Here is a 20579-nt window from a genome sequence, read left to right as displayed (position 1 = left end):
GTGCCACTTGAAATTATCTGCTAAAATTAGCAAAAATTAGTGTTGACTCCTGATTAGGTTCAGTGGTTTCACTCTAATGAAAATGTATATGTCCTCTTTGACATTAAAGTAAAATCACTTTAATTATAAACATGGGAGAACAATCTCCAGTGGCGCTTAGAAGCTTTTGCATCTGAACTCTTTGTATGGAAAATTGTTAGATGGCAAACCAACACAACTTACCTGACATTAACAAGCAAGCAGATTCAATGTTCAGATTGTAATAAAGCTCAAAAGGAATTCTGTCATTTTTTTCCATGCAGTAATTTCTGCAGAGGTTATGATTTAAAAAAGAAATGATCAAAAGGTATTCATGTATTCAAGGTAATTTGTAAAGTAGCCAACAGTATAATCAAACAGTAATTCATTTGCCAAGTAACCCAGTACAATCATGTTTGAAAATTGAAAATAAATGTTTAGCAATTCCTATTAATGAAAAATGTTATCTCAGCTAGAAGTAAAAGGTATAAATAGGTCGAGTAAAATGTCATAACCTTCTCTGCTACTTTAATACAAATAAAATCTGAATTTGTTAAAAAACATAAACAAATTAAATTTTAGAAATTACAGAACTTGACATCAATGGTAAAATGATTTTCCTGTTATTCTGGTGCTTTACTGACACTTACCTGTACGGGGCAGGCAGACTTCGAGTCTAATGACCCAGTAAGATGTATATGCCCCCTACTCACCACCCACACCAGTTCACTGGTCTGAATCCTCACGTCTATCATTCAGAGGCCTGAACGAACTGCCGGAGAAGTGATGCAGCTGACTGGACTTCTTATTAGTGAGACTTTTCTTCCTCTAGACGAAGCTCCTTGCAAGCAAACTCCATTAGTAAATGCTGGAGGAATTCACATTGGCAGTGGGAAATACTTTCAGGGTTTCTTCATAATGGAGTGTCAATTTACCATGCAACGATCATCTCAGTGGACGTTTTTAAAATCTCTTGGAAAACAAACGTTTAAGAAAATAAAACTATCGATTCAAGACGCACACGGTACTGAAGGCTAAAATGCTTTTCGCTTCTCTAATTTGCTTTGATCGTGGAAATCCTCTTCCTTCACTGAATCTCAATGGAGCGAAACAAAATCATATCAGAAGAAATCAAAGGATGGAACAAACAAACACCTGCTCCTCTGATTTGGAAATCAGGTTCATTCGGCCTGAAACATGCTGGTAGTCGTGCTGGCAACGCATAGTGTGAAACAGCTGAGAGGCCGGCCAGCTTACAGCAAGCCTGGATTCTTCCATCTGAGGGATGCATATGGAAGCTCGTGGCAGGAAACGCCTGTGAGAATTCAGAGACCACAGCGAAGGTGCCGAAACAGATATTTCAGTTTAGATGAAGGTCTGCGCGAGCATCATCCCTCCACTCCCTCAACGCTCAGCACCCTTCTCCCTGATCTGTGTGAGGGTTGGGGGCAGCAGAGCCCTCGGTTAAACAGCACAGGGGGCAACTCCAGGAAAACACAAATCAACAATACCCTGGGCAACACAAGAGCTCTCTCCCTTGCTCTCACCGCCATCATTGATCCTGAGCCGAAAACAAAGGGGAGAACTTCTTTCCTGATCGGAAACAAGCAATTGAGCAACAATTCCTCCCGAAACACAACCGAAAAAGCAGCGGCGGGCGTTCTTCAATTCATTTCCAAGGAATAAACATTTCTCCCTCAAATGAAACAATTTATTGACAGCGTGATATAATCAAATGAGGGGCCAGTGCACTTTTTGTGTGTGTACAAACAGCCACGTCAGAGCTGCGCGAGGAGTGACCGATTCCTCTTTCTCTCAATCAAGAAATCAGGTAAACACAGCACAAATCAAGAGTGTCATTATCTCCGTTTAAATAAGGGAACTGTAAGCACAAAAACAATTACACAAGCAGGAAGATGCTCTCTGTGAGAGTACACTAACAACAAATGGAAAGCTCTTGCCCTCGTGCATCCAAAGGGCTCCTGAATTATTTCAAACAATCATTTCTGGTTCCAGTGATGTGCACTTGTGGAACGGTCACTTTCCTGTCCTGTGAGTCTGGTACAGTATGTCCACTTATTCGTGTACACAAACAAGGTGTCATTATATAAATCAACAACTGATCAACTTTTAAAACACAAGATTTAGTGTAAATATAAAAATCAAACGTGAAAAGATGTTAGTTATTCATCTTATCAATACACTGCAATTTGCTAAACAGACTAAGAACACATATTTTAGAGAACGTATAGACTGTCATTTTAAAACCATTTGAACAATGACACATTCTAAGTATCACAACATGTGTAATATTTCAAACATAAACCGCTTTATGTTGAGTTTTTTAACAAAATAATGTACTATACGATTTACACGGACAACTAAAGAGTCAGTAAAATCAAATTTAGAACGGTCTTACAGCTGCACAAGAACCAATTTTTAAGGGCATCAATTTCATTAATTGCACAAATGTACAAGATTTTTTACATTTGTTTGTCTAAGATGTTTAACACATTATGTTCCCTGTAACCCAATTGTTATCCACATAGCATATCTAGCTCAATATGTTATAGGACAAAGGTAAAGTCAATCTGTTCTCATTTACTCATCTTATGTTGTAAAAACATAAGCTTTTTTTCTATTTACCCTAAAAATATTTTAAAATGAATGTTAAAGACTGACAGGCTAAATTACCAAATATGTTCATTGTATGTGAAAAGTGACATTAAACACACATTTCACACGCGAAAAAAGCCATACAGCTTCAATATAAAAGAGTAAATGATAACAGACTTAAATTTCCAGGTGAACTAAAAAACCTCCAGCACACCATTATTAATGTGACTGTAAACTTTATCAGACATGTTTGACAGTCCTATGGGACAAAAATAAAATAAATTAAAAACCTTTTGTAATCAAATTATTCCTCTGACACACACACAAAATCTAACAGTCAATGAACAAGAATTTCTCTTTTTTAAACCAGAATGCATCAATCAAAAAACTATGAAATGTAACCCAAAACAAAGAAACACTTCAGAATACCTCTTTCATCTTTAAACACACTTGCCTTGACATTAAGCTTTGGTCTAGGAGGGCTTAGAAATATTTACTTTATCATGAAAATAGGTTCACAATTTATTTTCAATGCAATAGGGGAATTTAAGTAGTTATGTTTTCTAGTTTTTAAATCAATATAACACTGATGACATTATCTATTGACTATCTTTGTACATTAGCTGGATAAACCTCTGCAACGGTCTACAGTAGAACACTAGCATCAACATGCAGTTCAATGAGCAAAATATTATTCCTGTTTAAGTTGCCTACATGACTATATACCTATATTACACTTGCCATCATTAAATGATTGTTCAAAGCATCCAGTCACATGACCCCAAGTTGCCTTTAAATGAGATCAATTGATAACCACATAAACAGAAATTATTTTGTACAGGGATGACTGAAATACATGTTGATAGTGAGTGTTTAATTACCAATTTCAAATTAAAAGTTTATATTCTAATATGCCCAGTTCCATTCGTTCCTATATGCAGGGAACAACATATCAAAAACTAGACATCTGAATAAACTTGCAACAGAAAACAAATATATTGCCATAGAACTAAATTTTACTATATGGGCCATTTTTTTCTTTTTTTGTACGTTTGGCAGAGCAGGTAATGACATATGCCCTTTACTGTTGTACCACGTCATAGCATGCAATTAAGAGACATTTAGAGAAGCTGGCATTAAACAACACTTTAGCATGTGTTATGACTTTTTAAGATGCTCCTCGAACAATGATCATGACCAGGAAGTCCTCTTCTGTTTTGGCAAGAGCTTTCGCAGAAGAATCTAAGAACTGCTGAGAGAAATCACAGGGTGGGAATGCGTGCAGGACCCCAGTGTTGTCCTTATCTCTACTGCCCCCCACGGGTAAACTGATGACCCCAGCTGCCTGCTTTTGCTTCAGGTATGAAACCAAGTTGCGCAACGGCCTCTGTGTTGATGCTGCTGGGTCCGAAGATGAGGTCTCCTCAGAGCTGCCTGGTACTGCCAGTAGAACCGCATATCCGCCCGGGCCTGCGACTTTGATGCGGCGAGACACTTCGTCGATCTTGGGCTGGTCAAGGCGAAGACGTTGTGTGATGCGTAGTTGAGTGACCTTACCGCTCGTGCTGCCGTCAATGAGGAGACTGGTGGCAATGTTGAGATCTCCATCCAGGAGGTGCATGCTAGCTGGGAAGTTACTGTTCTTCAGGAGTAACATGCCATTCCAGGCCATGCTCAGCTTCCCACCTGCTTCCTGCTTTGAGGCCTGGCTGCTCTTGGAGTTGCTCTCAGATCGGTCTCTTCTGGAGGCACCTTTGGCTGAATCGCCCGCTTTTCGTTTTCTCTCTGCTGGACTTGCTCCGATACTGGACTCTGACAGGCTGCTGCTGTTTTTGTTGCGTTTCTCTCCAGAGGTTCTGTCCAGGCAGTTACGACTCTCTCGTGCTGGGGATGCTCGATCTGCTCTCGCAGGCCGCTCAGAGTCACTGAACCGCCCGTCACGGCTGCTCCCTCCCGGGCTGCCCTCAAGGGATGGAGGTCTCCGGCGCCGGGACCCCCACTCGCTGCTGCTGTCAGGTGAGCACTCCAGATGTCTCCCATCCTCCATGAGCCTGCGTTTACGCCCAAGGTCTCTTCCAGGCAGCTCTCGCTCTAGAGACCACGCCTCTCGCCGTCGCTCACGTTCCAAGTGTTCTAGGGGCTCAAAAGCAGGCGTTCTGACACGTTCACGAATGGCAGGCGCTGGCCACTCGGCCCCACCATACAGTTCTCGTTCTCTGAAGTGCAGTGGCGGAGGAGTCCGTTCTCTCACTCTGATGGCCTCAGGGGTGGCACGGTGGACAAAAGACTCGGCGACAATTTCATAGTGTTGCAAAGGAAGGGGCTGCAGAAACTGCTGCTGGTAGCGGTGCTCTGTGTCAGCAAAGTCCACCCTTAGTCTCCTGTCTGGACCACCGAGAGGAAATCCACGCATGTGTGTGCAGGCTGCTTGCGCAGCGTCCAGGCTTTCATACTGAATATAAGCCCAGGTATCACCTTTTCTGTAGTCTATAGTTCTAATAGTGCCAAAGCGGTCAAATTCCCTCGCTAATGCAGCCAGAGGAACCCAAGGTCCAAGCCCGCCCACCCATAGGCGTGTAGAGGGGGTAGCTTTGCCGTAACCAATTTTAATGGGGTTACGGCCAACGATTTTTCCAGACATACTGATTTTTGCTCTGTGGGCCATGTCCAAGTTCTCAAATTTAAGAAAGCCATAGGTGCTGCTTTGGCCCCGGGTGGGTCTTTTAATGTCCACCTCTGTGATGGTCCCAAATCTTTCAAAAGCTCTTCTCAAATCATTTTCAGTGACCGTAATATCCAAATTACCCAGAAACAGTGTGCGGTTGGCTCTCTGGTCGTCCTCTGGTGAGATGAAGTCCTCCTCACGGAAAGGAGCGGCCCGCTCTGCAATGTAGGCCGGCCTTGCTTCATAAAAGGCAAATTCTCTTTCTCTTTCAAGTTCTCTGGGCAATGGCGGGGGTGGGGGAGGAGGAAGCCGACCGAGGGCTAACTGCTGTAACCTGTAATCCCTGTAGCCCAGACCAGTTGGAGAGAGTGGCCTCTGAGTATGCAAATGTCTATGGCCTGCGACGACAGAAAAATGGTCCTTGTCAACCGGAGACCGACTTCTCCTCCTATTCAAATAAACAGCTTCAATTTTCAAAGGACGGTCGTACAGCACCAGCCGCCCTCGCGCGTGCTTAGCAGCCCTCGCATCGTCGGGTCTCCTGAAGTTAACAAATGCGATTCTCTCGTCGTTAACACGGCTGATTTTGACACTCACGTCCCCGAACTTTTTGAATTCGTGGAAAAGGCCATCCTCTATTTCCTCGTCGCTGAGCTGAGAGCCGAGCTCGCTGATTTTTAAAGTTTTGTACTCACTTTCGTTCGTGGGAAGCGCTGCGCGTGATTCTCCGCGTGAATTGGTGCGCGCGGCCGCCTCTAAAGACAGGCTCGAAGCGTGATTCTTGCCGCTCGAGCTTGCAACTGGGCTCGTGTAACCGTGATTATTCCCAGTCCGACTGGATACATGTCCGTCAAAATCTCGACTGTCTCTTTTATCGCCGATTAATCCTCGTCTTGCGGATCCTCCTTCGCTTTTAGACGAAGTGTTACCGTTGTTGCTTCCGCCGCCAGAAATCGAGTTAACCCCCATTTTCTTGCTGGTCGGGTGGCTTCCTCCCCTGTCTCGTATATCATCCAAGGCCCTTGAACGCTTTTTCACCGGCGACCGCTCTTTTCCTTTCATTGTAAATGCTCTTTAGATTTGCGCGACTAGCAAAAACACTTTATAACAATTATGCTATCGCAATGTTTGCTAATTTAAACTATAACGTTAGAATTTGTTCAGTGTCTCTGCGGCAAAACAACCGCATACGCCATCTTGTCAAGACTAAAGTATAACCCGCCCACCGACTTTGATTGGGTTGAAGGTCTCAAAAACCTCAATGCTATTGGTAGAAATGTCTGTCGATCAAGACCGCCAGTACAGCGCCCAGTCACCATTTTAGGTCCAAACGCCAATATTTACCGTAGCCTTTTCATACACAGGAGAGGTGACAGTCAAAGACATTTATCAGTTAGTTTTCAGCAATTACATAGACATGTGGTATACCAAGCAAGTCATGTCGGTAAAATTGCATTATACATTTTGTTTATATCACAAATGTACGTTCTTATCAAATTTTAAGTGGTAAAATAAATACATAAAGCGAAATAACTCTTGTAATTCACTTTATGTCCAATAGATGGTGATGTTTGCTTGTCTCGCTGATGTGAACAGAAGGGTAATGTTTGGGGATGTTGAAATACTTTTTTAAACGTGAAAATGGGTTGTTTCGCGTGACTGTTCAATGCTTAATTTAAAATGTATTATTTTTTAAAATAAATTCTATAGATCTTTAGAACGCATGGATACCAATTGTGTCTGCTAAATAACCAGGATTAGTTTAACGTTTTAAAAGATACAGAAAATAATGTATGCCTTTCTCTTTGATGTAGGTTAGGCTACTTAAACTTTTTGGTTTGTTTGGTACAAATATAAATACAGACATAATACAAATACACAAGCCAATAGGCTACAATATTGTTGTTTTAGAATCTGAGTAGCCTATTTAAAATCAAACCCCTAGAATGTCTGTGTAACGTTATTGCAATATGAGAACAGTCATTATAACAGGTCTACCTTACTACCTCCCTTCTCTGCAAAGTTTTTCGGATATCACATCACATATTTTATGTTAATCTTGAATCTTTAGATTTTGTGTACCAACAGGTCTCTATATATGCGATATGTTATATGGTGTGTTTTCCCGGACAGGGATTAAACCGGGACTAGGTCTAAGTTAAATTAGGACATTTAAATCGTTTTTACAAACATGCCTTACAAAAAAACGTTACTTTTGTGCATTTTTAGACAAAAACAATGGCACTGATGTATTTTAAGACACATCACTGCTAACTTTTTTTAGTTTAGACATCTCTTAACATTTATTTTAGTCTAGGACTAGTTTTAAGCCTTGTCCGGGAAACCACCCCATTCTGTCATAGAAACACAACATAGAGTAGGCCTACACTACAGACCCTTTGAGTACATTCTTCATCCCACAACATCCTGCCAGTCCTGTTGCACTTCGCATCAATTTAGTTACGCTTCTCTTGTGTTTCTTAACTGTATCTTTATCTCATCCTTTAATCTGGGATTTAATCAGTTTGCATGTGTAACTGGCTCCACTTTCTTGAAAGATCAGGCTGGAATTTGAAGCTGTGGGTGTGGAGAGACTTTCTGTCAGCTTCCCTTTCTATCCTCTATTGGAACCACATGTCCGCTCTCTCTAAAACACGGCATGGTCTGCTAAACTGGCACTTAATGTGATCCAGCACTTCTGTCATCCTGAATGCACAAAGAAAAGAAGCAGCAGGAAATGTTTGGCCCAAAGCAATTGTCGATCTGTTCCCATTTTGAGAAATAGGAAAATGAGAGGACCTTTGAAAATCCTGTCACTGCATCTAGTCAGCTTTTATCATCCCAAACAATTTCATCTTATGTGTCATCTAAATGAAGTGAATCACCCTGAAAGAGTGGCTGGCAGAATTGGCAAGCAGTCATTAAACCCAGATGGAGCTGAAAAGCTTATACTGGTCACATTGCTATGACACAGAACTACTCTCTCCAAGGCTGTTTGGCACTTGTATCAACAAAACATTGTAACTTCAGCTATTTCCCACCGGATTGGGATTCCATGAACACATTGAACATGAAAAACAATATTTTCTGACTTTGACATTTTAGAAATATACTTTCAATATGCTTGTTGCTCTTTGGGAGTTCTGTTCCTAAGTCACTAGTTGCTGTTCATGTCAATGTCAGAACAATTGAAAATGCAAGGGAGAATTGCTTCGGATTTGTGCATTTGCGTTTGTCAATATGCATTTAAAACCACGAACCAGGTGCTCCTGTACTGTCATTGCCTTCACGTCAATACTGATAACAGCAACTATGATTCTGGTCAAGTGGATATACCTTCAAATAACCATTGCTATTTGACAACTGCACAGTTCTTGCACATGTTGGGTGGGTTTGCTTTTTTAAATATGATTTGGATTATTATCAAAGACCCTTGAATTAAACAGTAGCATAGCATGACTGAATTTATTAAGCTTGTGGTTGTGTCCCTGCTGTCAGATACCAAAACTATAGTTGATAGGAAAGGTGTTTGCGGTCGCTTGTTTGGTTTTATTTCATGCAGTAGGTTGCATTGAGAGCCTTTGCATTCAAAATTATACAGATTGAAACATAAGGGTAATGGAATTTGACTGTGTCTGCTTAGAAAAACCTAAGATTGTAATGAGTTCACCTCCAGCCTTAAGAATTTATCACACGAATAATGTAGCATTTGACGTTTGTGACTTTATATGGATGCAAATGTTACTCAACCCACATGATTCAAACTATAAGAATAACACATAATATAATGCAATGTGCCCAGATATATTATTTAACTGCTGATGTTATTAGAAGTGATGTATCTGAATGCACAACGTCCAGAAATGTAAAATCATTTATTGACCGTCATAATGATGCTTAAACAAGGTAAAGATTGTAATACACAAAAACTACAAGATTATTATTAACATACTTAAATAAACATGTTGCACATCTTCACTGGTAATTCATATTTTTACAATTTTGGTTTCCATGAATGAATTGAAAGATTTTACGTGAAGGCAAATCATGTATAAAGCCTATGGTGGCTCACGGGGTTTTCACAAATGTACAAATGACACGACACATCCTTACACTAAAAACATCTAGGAGACTGCAAAAAAGAAAGAGTTGTGCATCGAGCGTTAAAACAAGTGTTTCTGAGTCACATGCCGGAATGTGCAGACATGCTTAGTGTTTATTGGCTCAGTGATGTCATCGCTATCACAGCAGCTGCGCGGTCATGTTTGCCAGGATAACAGGCTCCCTGGGTCTTTGGTCTTCATGCGCAGGGCCACCAGCCCTGAGGGCTTGTATTCAGACTCTGGTCCTGGCTCAAAGGAATGGGCCCCCAGGCTTCCTGGGAAGCCATGGAGTGAGTATATTCCATTGATGCTGGGATGATGGGGTGGGTGATGATGATGATGACCTGGGGAAGCAGACATACCCATGAGACCAGGAAGGTTGCCATGGGCGTGGGGATAAGGGGTCATGCAAGATGACGGCATGTTTTCCACCCCCAGGACACAGCCGCTGCCTGTTCCGCCTGCACTCCCTGTACCTGCACTGGCCGGCCACAGGTTATTCTGCATCTATAAAGAAATGCAGCAAAGATTGGATATTATGTTGAAGAATTCATTATGATAACAAATTATTTCTCTACTCTTTGGTCTGCGATTTCATGCTGAGAAAACAGATGTAAGTTCACTGTAAAATATTACCGTAAAAATACGGCCAATTTTAACGGCAAAATACTGTTCTTTTAAAAAACAGTTTAATAATGTTAATTTACAGCCATTGATCTGTAAATTAATTACTCGCTAGTAAAATTAGAACATTCAACCGTAAATCTGTTTACGGAATTTAACAGGAATTTAAAGGCAATCAGAGTTAATCTTTTTTTAGTCTGGATTTACATTTAAACAGAGTAATTAAAAACATTACTGTGATAATTTACACAATCCTTTATTACAAAGTAAAATAAGTTTGCACAGTAAGAAATATACAAGTTGTACAATTTAACTTTGCCCTCAGTTAAAACAATTTCCCCATGGACAAATAATTAAAGGGATAACATAATTAAATCCCCTATTTAAAGGGTTTTTTCAGGGGTGAAACAAAATGACCCCATGTTTTACTCAACTTTAAAGTATCGATGATCCTCAGACAAATACAGTCGATGATATAGAAATAAAGTTTGGAAGAGAAAGGCTAACGGGTATGATAACTCAGAATGTATTCATAAAAAATACACCCTTTAACAGAGACATCACAGCCAGCGGTGATTTTAAGAAAGACTTGCCGAGGTGAGGCTGCGTTGGGCGGGGTGCATAAGTGAAATCGACTCACTTGTCCGAAACAGTTGGAGCAAATTTTTTAATAGACGCTATCTTTATTAAACGACAGCAGATCTGAACTTTATACACATACATTCTCGTCTAAACAACTCTCAAAACTACATTTTATTACACAAAACAGTCATATTTTGAAGCTCTTGGCTCGATGACAACAGTAACGTTACTTGCGCAACTAACGTTAGCTAATTTACGGATGACGTTTTTACAAGTCAACGAGAACACGAGAACGCCAGGAGACGGCCATATCTTCCAAGACACTGTCAAGGTAAGTGTTTTTATTTGTATTTATCTATTATTTTATTATATTGCGCTTCGAAACTTATATATTTTGACTGAGCTGCGTGGCGCGAATTACCTAGACTGACACACAAACCAGAGAGTTCTCATATGGCCACCACTGACGAGCATCAGAAGCGGTGCGGAAGGGGGAAACTGTTAGATAATTCAACGACACTCCTTGACTAAAAGTTGTAGTAGAAACGTTACAGATTCAATCTCAAATTGAAGCTATTTACAAGGTAGTCGATCATGGGAACTAAACCAGTCTAGTTGCTCTCCCCTCCCCCGCCGCTCGGGTTCTTACTCCGCAGCACAAGAGTCAGTGGCGGACCTGCTGAATGAATTCTAGTCAGTGTGACACCTCGCGGTTTTCGTAGCTGCATACATTTCATTTCAAGTCTCGTCTGAAGAAATTCATGGGATTCAAGTTTGATTATTAAATGAGTTTTGTGTCTCCACACACACGTTCTGTTGCAAATACGGTACAGTAGACTGGTGGTTTGCTTCGTTAAATTGGCGATAAGCGCATGCAGTAGGCCTACAACGTCGATATATAACATAATAATTTACTTAATAACTTCAAATAAAGTAAAAAATACAGTTTTGTGTGTGTTAGCGCAATATATTACATGTGTGGTATGCTTTTGTACGTTAGCTAGACCAAGAAGACTTGGTAAATTGCCGTAAAGTGACTATTACCTGAGGTAACGTTAAATCCCTCCAGATATAAATGAATGAAATTCAGACTTGTGCTGTTTCGTGGTGTTAAAGATAAGCAATGTTTTTTTGCAAGCTTTGTGGACACATATGTAGTACTACACCTGCATTTCTGAGACATATGCATGTTTCTCATGTCAGGTTTAATTGTGCCTTTTTGCAATAAGTAACTCACTGTTATCCGATCTGTGTCAGTGACCTTATTTGAATTAACATCTAATGTTTTTTTTGTGTCAAGTCAGGTGTAAACTCTGAAGGACCTTTTATAAGCACCTTAAATCACACATTAGAGACGGGAGGAATGAAGACTGTTCTGTCCCATACGGATAACACAGAGATGGCCCACCTGCTTATCAATCTTCAGCGGTCCCGTTTTCAGGAACATGAAGATGGACTTGTTTTATGCATTTTCTTTCCACTAGTAATTTATTAAAATTTCTGTATTGAAGTAATTTTTTGATGTTTTTCCATGTATTGTGTTTTCTCTACAGATTACTGCATCTTCATCTGATGTTGAGAAGACACTCATTCTACCTGCCAGTCCTCGTCTGATTATGCTCGGTTAGTGTCACCGGTAACCGGTTGTTCAAATGAAGCAATCTCAAAGGCAGTTCATTGAAATTATAATGTAAATGTTTTTTTTTCTTCATTTTAGACATTGGAGGGCAGGCAAATGTTGTAAGATGGATGCTTAGTCTAGAGGGCCGTATTATATTTGAGTGTACATCTTCCATCTGCAGTATCAGGAGGAGGCTGGTTGCACTTAAGAATTTCTTCAAAGGTACGACCTCTAAGAGTTTTCCATCCTTTCACTGTTTAGTGTATATAAATTCTTCAATCAGAATGATTAACAAATGGTTATTGTATTCTGTGAAAATTTGTTGAACCTAGACGCTTAATTGGAATTAAACCAGAACGAGTCTCCAATACCTGCAGAGGAAAGGTCTCCAAGAAGACCGGCAAGGTGGTGAGTAAAAATATTCATCAGTTAATCCAAAGGTTGCCTCTCTACTGAATTGCATTCTGTTATAAAAGCAGGCCGTTTTATTAAGTAATGTACTCTGTGTTGCTGAACACACCGCGTTTTTATAATTTTGAGCTCCATTGTCTTTCTCATGGATCAGCATAGTCTGGGCTGTTACACGAAAATTCACAAGTTACACGAGCAGAGCATCATCATGCAACAAGTCTGCGTTATTTTTGGGGCAACTTGTTTGACGTGACCATCGACACACAGTGCACATTTCATTCATTTTAAACACCGTGGCGAGACTGTAGCTTTCCAAGAGTAGGGTTAGAGATACCTTCTATAGATACTTTGCTTAAAGTTTTTTTTCCTATCTTTCAGACTACCAGCATGTGAAGTTGGTCACAGATGGTGGAAAGTTCTTTGCCCATTCAAGGTTTAATAATACAATGTTTTCTATTGTTTAAGAAGTTTAGATAATATGTCTATAGACTGTTCTTTTTGCACAGTATCTGTTTATGGAGAAATAATAATAAATTTTTATCTGTTTAAATATGTCTATAGACTGGGTTCTTTATGCACAACATATCTGTTTGGTAATTTTATGGTTCCTCTTCTCATCTTTGCCAGTCTGTTGTTTAATTTATTTAAATAAAAAGCATTCATTCAGAAACTCTGCTGCTAGTATTTTACTGAAAATATGCTATTTAATAAAACTGTAAAATGATGGTACGCAGCTGGAAACCATATTGCCAGTACTTTACCGTTAATTTACAGAAAGCCGTAAATGAGTGAAACCGTAAAATTACGGTTCGCAGCTGGAAACCCTGCTGCCAGGATTTTACCGTTAATTTACAGAAAGCCGTAAATGAGTGAAACCGTAAAATTACGGTTCGCAGCTGGAAACCCTGCTGCCAGGATTTTACCGTTAATTTACAGAAAGCCGTAAATGAGTGAAACCGTAAAATAACGGTCCGCAGCTGGAAACCCTGCTGCCAGTATTTTACCGTCAAATTACGGCAGAATTTTTTACAGTGTTGTTATACGATATTTTAACATTTAAGAAATGGATATATTTTAAAAAAAACACAATATTCTAATCACAACGCTGACCTATTACATGTTAGAACACTAGATGTTATTGCATTTTCAAACCAAATGAAATTCATTATTTATGTTTTGGACAACAAATGTAATGTGAACAGTCCCGCCCAAAACATAACAAAGTCAAACAAAATCCCCATTGTGTACTCGTCAAAAATGTTTTATTTTCAAGTTCTCTCTCACACTCTTTCTCTGTGTTTCTGTCTTTCATGCATGTGTGTTTGTACATGTACCTGGTATGTGTCAGAGCGAGGGAGAAGGGAGATATCATATGTAGCAGCAAAGTGATTTCGCACCTCTTGCATCTTTCCATAGCGTTCTCTTTTCCTCCATTTGGCCCGTCTGTTTTGAAACCACACCTGTCAGGAGACAAATAAAGAAATTATGTTTAGAATGAAACTCTTTAAATTATATTTAAAATAAAATGATGTTGAAAATATATCGTTTTATACTGTACATAAAGTGTATAACGCCAAACAGGATGTCCAGCTTAAAAAACTAAAAAAAAATTAAATTATATTATTAAAGACATTGTATTCATGTTGCATAGCTGAGTGTTAACTACAGCTCAGCTTTGAGAAGATTTTAAGGAGGCTTGATAGGAAAGTACACAAAACGCAGAGCTTATAGGGCCCTGTATAATAGCCTGACAAAATATTACTACAATGGAAGACCAACAAATATAGTAAAAACAATGTAAGCTTTATTATTACCACATTCCCTGATGTAAACCTACACTTTATATCTTGAATATTTCGAAATTAAAAAATGTTAACAAATTAAAGCGGGGCATTTATTAAATGACAAACCTTAATTTTATAGACTGCATTTTATTTGCAGAAATATTGTAGCATGCACAACCAAACACTACCCATATTTTAAAATTATAATTCTAACGGGCATTCGTCCATAGTTAATAATAACCTGACGCAAAGGTAAAGTGACCCACACCTGCACTCTTGCTTCTGTAAGCTCTGTCCTCAGTGCCAGCTGTTCCCTTGCATACACATCTGGGTAATGTGTCTTCTGAAAGACCTTCTCCAGCTCCTCCAGCTGAAAGGTGCTGAAAGTCGTCCGGTTTCGCCGCTTCTTGTTCTTCCCTGAAAGGTCGATGGAGTCAGCGATAGAATCTCCAGGCAAACCATTCAAGGGTTCCTTTAGTTTTCCACAGCATTCCGAATCTAGAGTGGGATAGCCAAGGGGCTTGGATAGGGACTTATCACCTGTTGACATGAATGTAGAATGAGTGCTGTTACAGATGGCTGAGATTTGCCTTAGTGTTTAGAGTTAATGAGCAAGGAGTTGTTTTTCATCTCTTCACCATTGTCACATGTGATGTACCACTTCTGAGCGGAATATATCTCATATCCATAGCAAAACAACCACAACTGAAGTCGAAACAAACATGAGCTTAATGACTTTACCTATGTCATTACTTAATTTATGCAAGAGGCTAAGCACAGAAGCATGCCAATTTAACATTAAATCCATAGCAGTCAATGATAATGTAAACTGCATATGCACTATTAATATTCATCAGAGAAGTGCTTTATTAATTTCCCTACTGGCTTGAAACAATATAGAAAAAGTGACGTAAACATCGTTGTAGTTTATAGAAATAATTAAAACAACCTTGTGTAAAGACACTTCAAAATGTTCTTCAACTAGTCAGTGTCTATAATAAAATATTTCACATACTTTAACAAGGATAATAACAAGTATTGTCAGCAGAGCTTACTGTTTTTGATTAAGCTTGAAACTTGAGCTTGAATGGGTCAGGTTAAGAATGAAGGCTACATTTTTTGTTAGCTAAGACTTGAACAGGACAGAAAAAAAAACATGTCATTATAAGATCTAGTTGAATTTTGATGTGAATTATTCAAATGCAAGAAGTTGAAGAATAAAAAAAAGATTGGATAAAATGACTATAATAATAAACAAAATCTAAACAGGATGAGTTTGCTTTTCTCAGGAGAATACAAAGAATGGGAAGTGCTTTTTGTAAGGAATCAACCCTTCCACTTGTTTTTGCCACGGGAAGGACTCATTCTGACTACGAGTTTCTAATCTGTAGTTGATCCATATATCCAATAATATGAATATGTGATAAATATTTATATTTAAATTTGTTTAAATAAAAAACTAAAATATTGAATTCATTTTAGGGATCAGGAAAAGGCATTTGCATTGGACACAAACACAGCTTAAAATGTCTGAGTACTCTATGATCCCTTTATAAGCACTAAACAGTAGTTTTTCTAAATGAAACAGCATTGATAATTAAGATGTTCCTTTACATATTAAACACAACTGACATCGGTCGTAAAACTGTCCAATATAAATGCTTCTCTTTTACAAGTATAACAAGTAGCAGGAATGAAATAAGGTGCTTCCTGATATTTTTTTATTATTTTGTTATCCCTATTCCCCAATATGTCACGATTTGCTTTTAGAAACAGTTAAATTAATGAACATACATTTGAAGGGTTTATAAAATAGATAACTTGGTGTTATCATGTTTTAATGTGTCCTATTGTTTTTTTAGTTATTAGTTAATCAAAACAACAAAACTGCAGTTTGATTGATATCACAATTAAAATATGAATTATTTTTAAACAGAGATCTATTTTTGCAAACGATAATTTTGTTAATAATTTGTAACAATTACCAAAATTGTCTTTGTGAGAAGACAATAAATCAAGTGCAACAATAAAAGGAGATGCCTTTACATTAAACTGCCCTGTTTTCCAATTGTCCTTAACCAAAGGACAAAAAATGAAGTCTGACTTTGAAAGGCCAGCCAAGTTGTATTAGCTTCTCAAAATGTGACAAAATGTTCTTTCACAAAAAATGTTTAATCAGATTTGTTAGACAACTAAGGCATCAGTTATGACACAAAAGACAATTTACAGGCTGAACCGAAATAAAGTAATGACATATATCATAAATCTCTCATTAGTTCATAAATAAATTACTAAATTTACACAGCAGAAATGTTAGGTAACCTAAAAATGTGCTCTAAATGACCTGTTACATGTTTTGAGCCAAACATACTATTTATATATATGACTACATTAATTTAACCTGACTATTAGATTACACAAAAATATTAAGGTTAAGGAAGCTATTACACATCACTGAATTTAATCAACAAGTTATTGAAATTCAGCTTCATTGACAATAAAATAAGCCCAGAAAAACATGACACCAGATGTGAACATTATAAGGACACTTGCAGTTTTTTTCGCCTATACAGTTGGGCTCTTTTGGGGGCAAATTAACAGGCGTCGACGCTGTTTATAGCCTACCTCATCACAGACAAAATGGAGCATTTAGACCTGCCAGTTGAGGAATGACAATAATCAAGGTGTAAATCCTGCGCATTATAAAGTATAAATTAATGCGTATCACGTGGCATGCGCAGAGTGGAGTATAGGCTTTGGTTTGAATTGAGACTGTTTTCAAGTTAATCAATACTTTTTGTAACGTTTTTTTCCAAAATGCAACAATATCATTTATGAAATGTTAATGTTTTGAGAAATATCAAGGGCAGGTTAAAGACTTAAGAGTGATCTGAGGTTCTCGTTAGTTCGTGTTTTAATAATGATGCGTTAGGAAAATTTGAGGTAGACTATTTAAAGCGATATTAAAACATTGTTAAAAAAGCGTATAAAGTCCATAAACATAAAAAACGTTCCTAAAACCGTTATTGCATACGCACTGATACCATTCTTCTTGTTTACAAAAAAGCACAAACTAGGCCTGCATTTTAAAACAAACAAGGCAGATCCTATAATTTGACCTAAACGCGTCCGGAGACAATGCACAATCCAGCAGTCTCCTGAAGAAGCTAGTTTTCTGAATGCTGTTATCTGGATGTTTTTTTTACACTTTTTGCACCTGACAATGTTTTTTAACATATTTAATAGCTGTGCTGAGTGCTTTTACTGCTAAAAAAAGGTTTGCGCTAAATCAAAACAAATGAAATCAGCACGAAATATTGCAATAGCATGAAAATATTGGAGCATGAATATTGACTTGAACCTGAAGCGTGACGCGGCTTCTACAATAGACAATATCTGATATCTAAAAAACATAAAAATGCGTAGGTAGGACACAATGAACACAGCTTCGACCTGTCCTGAAGTCTATATTGAACTAAGTATTGACTGACTTAAAAACATTGCATTCTTAATAAAAAGTTTTTGATTGACCAGTTTGATCAGCATAGGAGAATGCAACATTGTTTAACGGGATCATTGAATATATTGAAATGCTTAAGTAAAATATATTTGTGTTTTAGTGTCTCACGTTTTAGTTTTTACAATGTCCAAATTTTAAAACTTTTTGCAAACTGTTACTGGTGAGGCTATTCATATTTTTTAGAGCATCATCATTCAACGTTTAAATGTTGTTTAATGAACAATAACTTACCATCGGAATTACTTTCATAAAATGACGAGTTCTTGTCACTTATCGATGAAGTCTTTTGGTCCTGACTCATATTATCCAGATACTTTGAATGTTTTACAGGCGAGGCGCGGGGAGTTGTGGTGCTAACGCCGTGCGTAAAGTCCGCAGGTCCACTGTCAGCATAGCGTCCCATAGACTGCGCGTTATAAAACTCGTGTCGATGCGGTAATGGAAGATGTGGGGACTTTTGGAGGTCGTCACACTGAAAGAACGAGCCGGAATTATGCTCCAAACCCGGGGAGTTGTCTGGCGTGATCCTGTTTGGAGGCGAGGAGAAAGACAAACAACGCTCAGTCTCCATCACCTCGTTTGGAGAGCAAATAGTCGACTATGTGGATGCTATTAACAGTGAACAAGTTTGTGTATAAGCGAAAGAGCGGTTGATTTTTTCCACCTCTTCATTTCGAGTGGGTGGGATTTAGAGGATTCCGAAACAAAGATCTGTGAATTGGGAGGGGGAAACGAAGACGGCGGTCCGATTTAATACGCCTAAAACTCAATCACGTGCGACTCTTGTCAATTACCGATTAAACGTCTTCAATGCTTTACAAAAAAATTTATTCAATGGAGATGTGTTTGGATGAAAAAAAGTAGGGCTAATAGTTGACTGTATGACTTAACCGGAAGAAATTGCCCAGGTTCTGAGTTTAGATTAAACAGGGTTTCATACATGATTGACAATTGAAAATTTCTGGTGGCTGTTAAAGCAAAACCAAAGAAGGTATCAACCGAACGAACAGCTTTTAAAAGCGTTCATTAGTTTTTTAAAGTTTTTAAATAATTTGATATATTGTGAATGTGATATGCATTGAAAATCAAGTGATTTAAGTGAGATACTGAAAACAAAAAAAAATAAATTAACAGTCTGACAGTGTTTGGTGGAAAAGCATTGCATTTTATCTTATGCGAAAAAATATAGATATTTACAGTAATAAAAAATGCATGTAATAGCCTATAAATACATATTTTTTCTGAATTTCTATATAGTTATAGTCTACAAAATGTAAAAATATGCAGACTGTTTAATAAATTTTTACACATATGTCATTTTTATTTCAGAAAATCTACTGTTTGTGTCTCCACTGTAAATAGCAACAGTCATGTCAAATTAAACAAATGAATTGATATAAGCGTTAGTTTGATACTATTACAAAAAATCATATTATATTATATAAGAATAATAAAACAAACACCGCCGACAGTAACAATATTCCCGTATAGGCTACTTTATTAACGGCAATTGGAGAAGAATTTACTTTTAACTTTTGTTTCCCTTTAACTCTGATTTAATTTCCACATTTCCCTCCCACACATAACACCAATAAAATACATACAAAAATAAAAGGGCATTGCCTAGTTCAAACATATTCATAAACTATAAAGAAAAAGGAGCCAGTTCATCCGTGCGTAAAATTATTTGATAGCCGATCTAAATCCATAATTGTAAAACATTCAAAAGATTTTACACTCCTTTTAAAAAATAAACACAAAGCTTTACGTTGTTTTCTCACCTGGTGTATATAACTGTATAATTAATAAAGAACATTGTCTTTGCTCAATATTTTATCAAAAGCCTTTTTAAAGAGTGTTTCGCTGCCGCATATATATAGACATTGAAAAATGTCACGTGTCTGGGCTATCACGAACTACCAAAACCTGCACCTAGTACTCGTATTTAATAATAAAGTAGCTATATGTTTTGTAAAACCAGCACATAAAACGGACAAAGGTATCAACTAATTATGCTATAAATTAACGAATACTTGTTGTTAAGTTCAAAGAGTAATGAAAAAGAATGAATTGTAATATATTTCTATTCACCTTCCATAAGCTCTGAGATGAGAAGTTTTGGTTAACTGTGGACCTCGAAAGATCAAAGAAAATCAAAACTAGTGATATTGACTTGGCAGCGCCAATCTCTGCAATCCATCTCTAAACACAGAGCACTTACAGGGCTCGCACTGCTCACCAAAATGTCTAACAGTTTTCTGCATATCTATAAAGGCCGCACGGAGCCAACCTGACGGACAAGTGTGTAAACATCCAGTGCATTTGCTTCAGTCAGCCACATAAGAACCGTTTTATTCGTGCTGAATTCACCAAGCGAGCAGACTTCTTGAATAAGGACACATCACATCACTTTCGCTGACAAGTTGCTTTGCTGCACTGTAATCTGCAAAATAAAATACTGATTCACTTTAATGGAGGCTGACATCGTATTCTTCATAATACATATAAATATAATAGAAAAACATTTGTTGCATGAACCTATCAGATTTTGAAATATGTACAAAGTCATTTAGGTTTCAGTGTAATATAGGACTGATAAAGAGACAGCAAAATGATGTGCACTCATTATCATTAA

At 38.0% G+C, this 20579-nt stretch overlaps 2 protein-coding genes across 2 annotated transcripts; both read right to left on the bottom strand.

Moving 5' to 3' along the window:
- Positions 1 to 1716: 1716 nt before the first annotated feature.
- On the bottom strand, positions 1717 to 6513 carry rbm15 (RNA binding motif protein 15). Its single transcript, XM_079467166.1, has one exon. The coding sequence runs from the start codon at positions 6359 to 6361 to the stop codon at positions 3803 to 3805; it is 2559 nt and encodes an 852-aa protein (XP_079323292.1). The 5' UTR covers positions 6362 to 6513; the 3' UTR covers positions 1717 to 3802.
- Positions 6514 to 9156: 2643 nt separating this feature from the next.
- Positions 9157 to 18580, bottom strand: alx3 (ALX homeobox 3). Its single transcript, XM_079466968.1, has 4 exons — positions 18176 to 18580; positions 14693 to 14964; positions 13975 to 14100; positions 9157 to 9909 (listed from the first exon to the last, which is right to left on the bottom strand). The coding sequence occupies exons 1-4, from the start codon at positions 18513 to 18515 to the stop codon at positions 9559 to 9561; spliced, it is 1089 nt and encodes a 362-aa protein (XP_079323094.1). The 5' UTR covers positions 18516 to 18580; the 3' UTR covers positions 9157 to 9558.
- Positions 18581 to 20579: the final 1999 nt, after the last annotated feature.

The sequence above is a fragment of the Barbatula barbatula genome (assembly GCF_947034865.1).
Source record: "Barbatula barbatula genome assembly, chromosome: 11".
NCBI classification, from domain to species: domain Eukaryota; kingdom Metazoa; phylum Chordata; class Actinopteri; order Cypriniformes; family Nemacheilidae; genus Barbatula; species Barbatula barbatula.
This window is presented reverse-complemented; position numbering and strand designations above follow the sequence as displayed.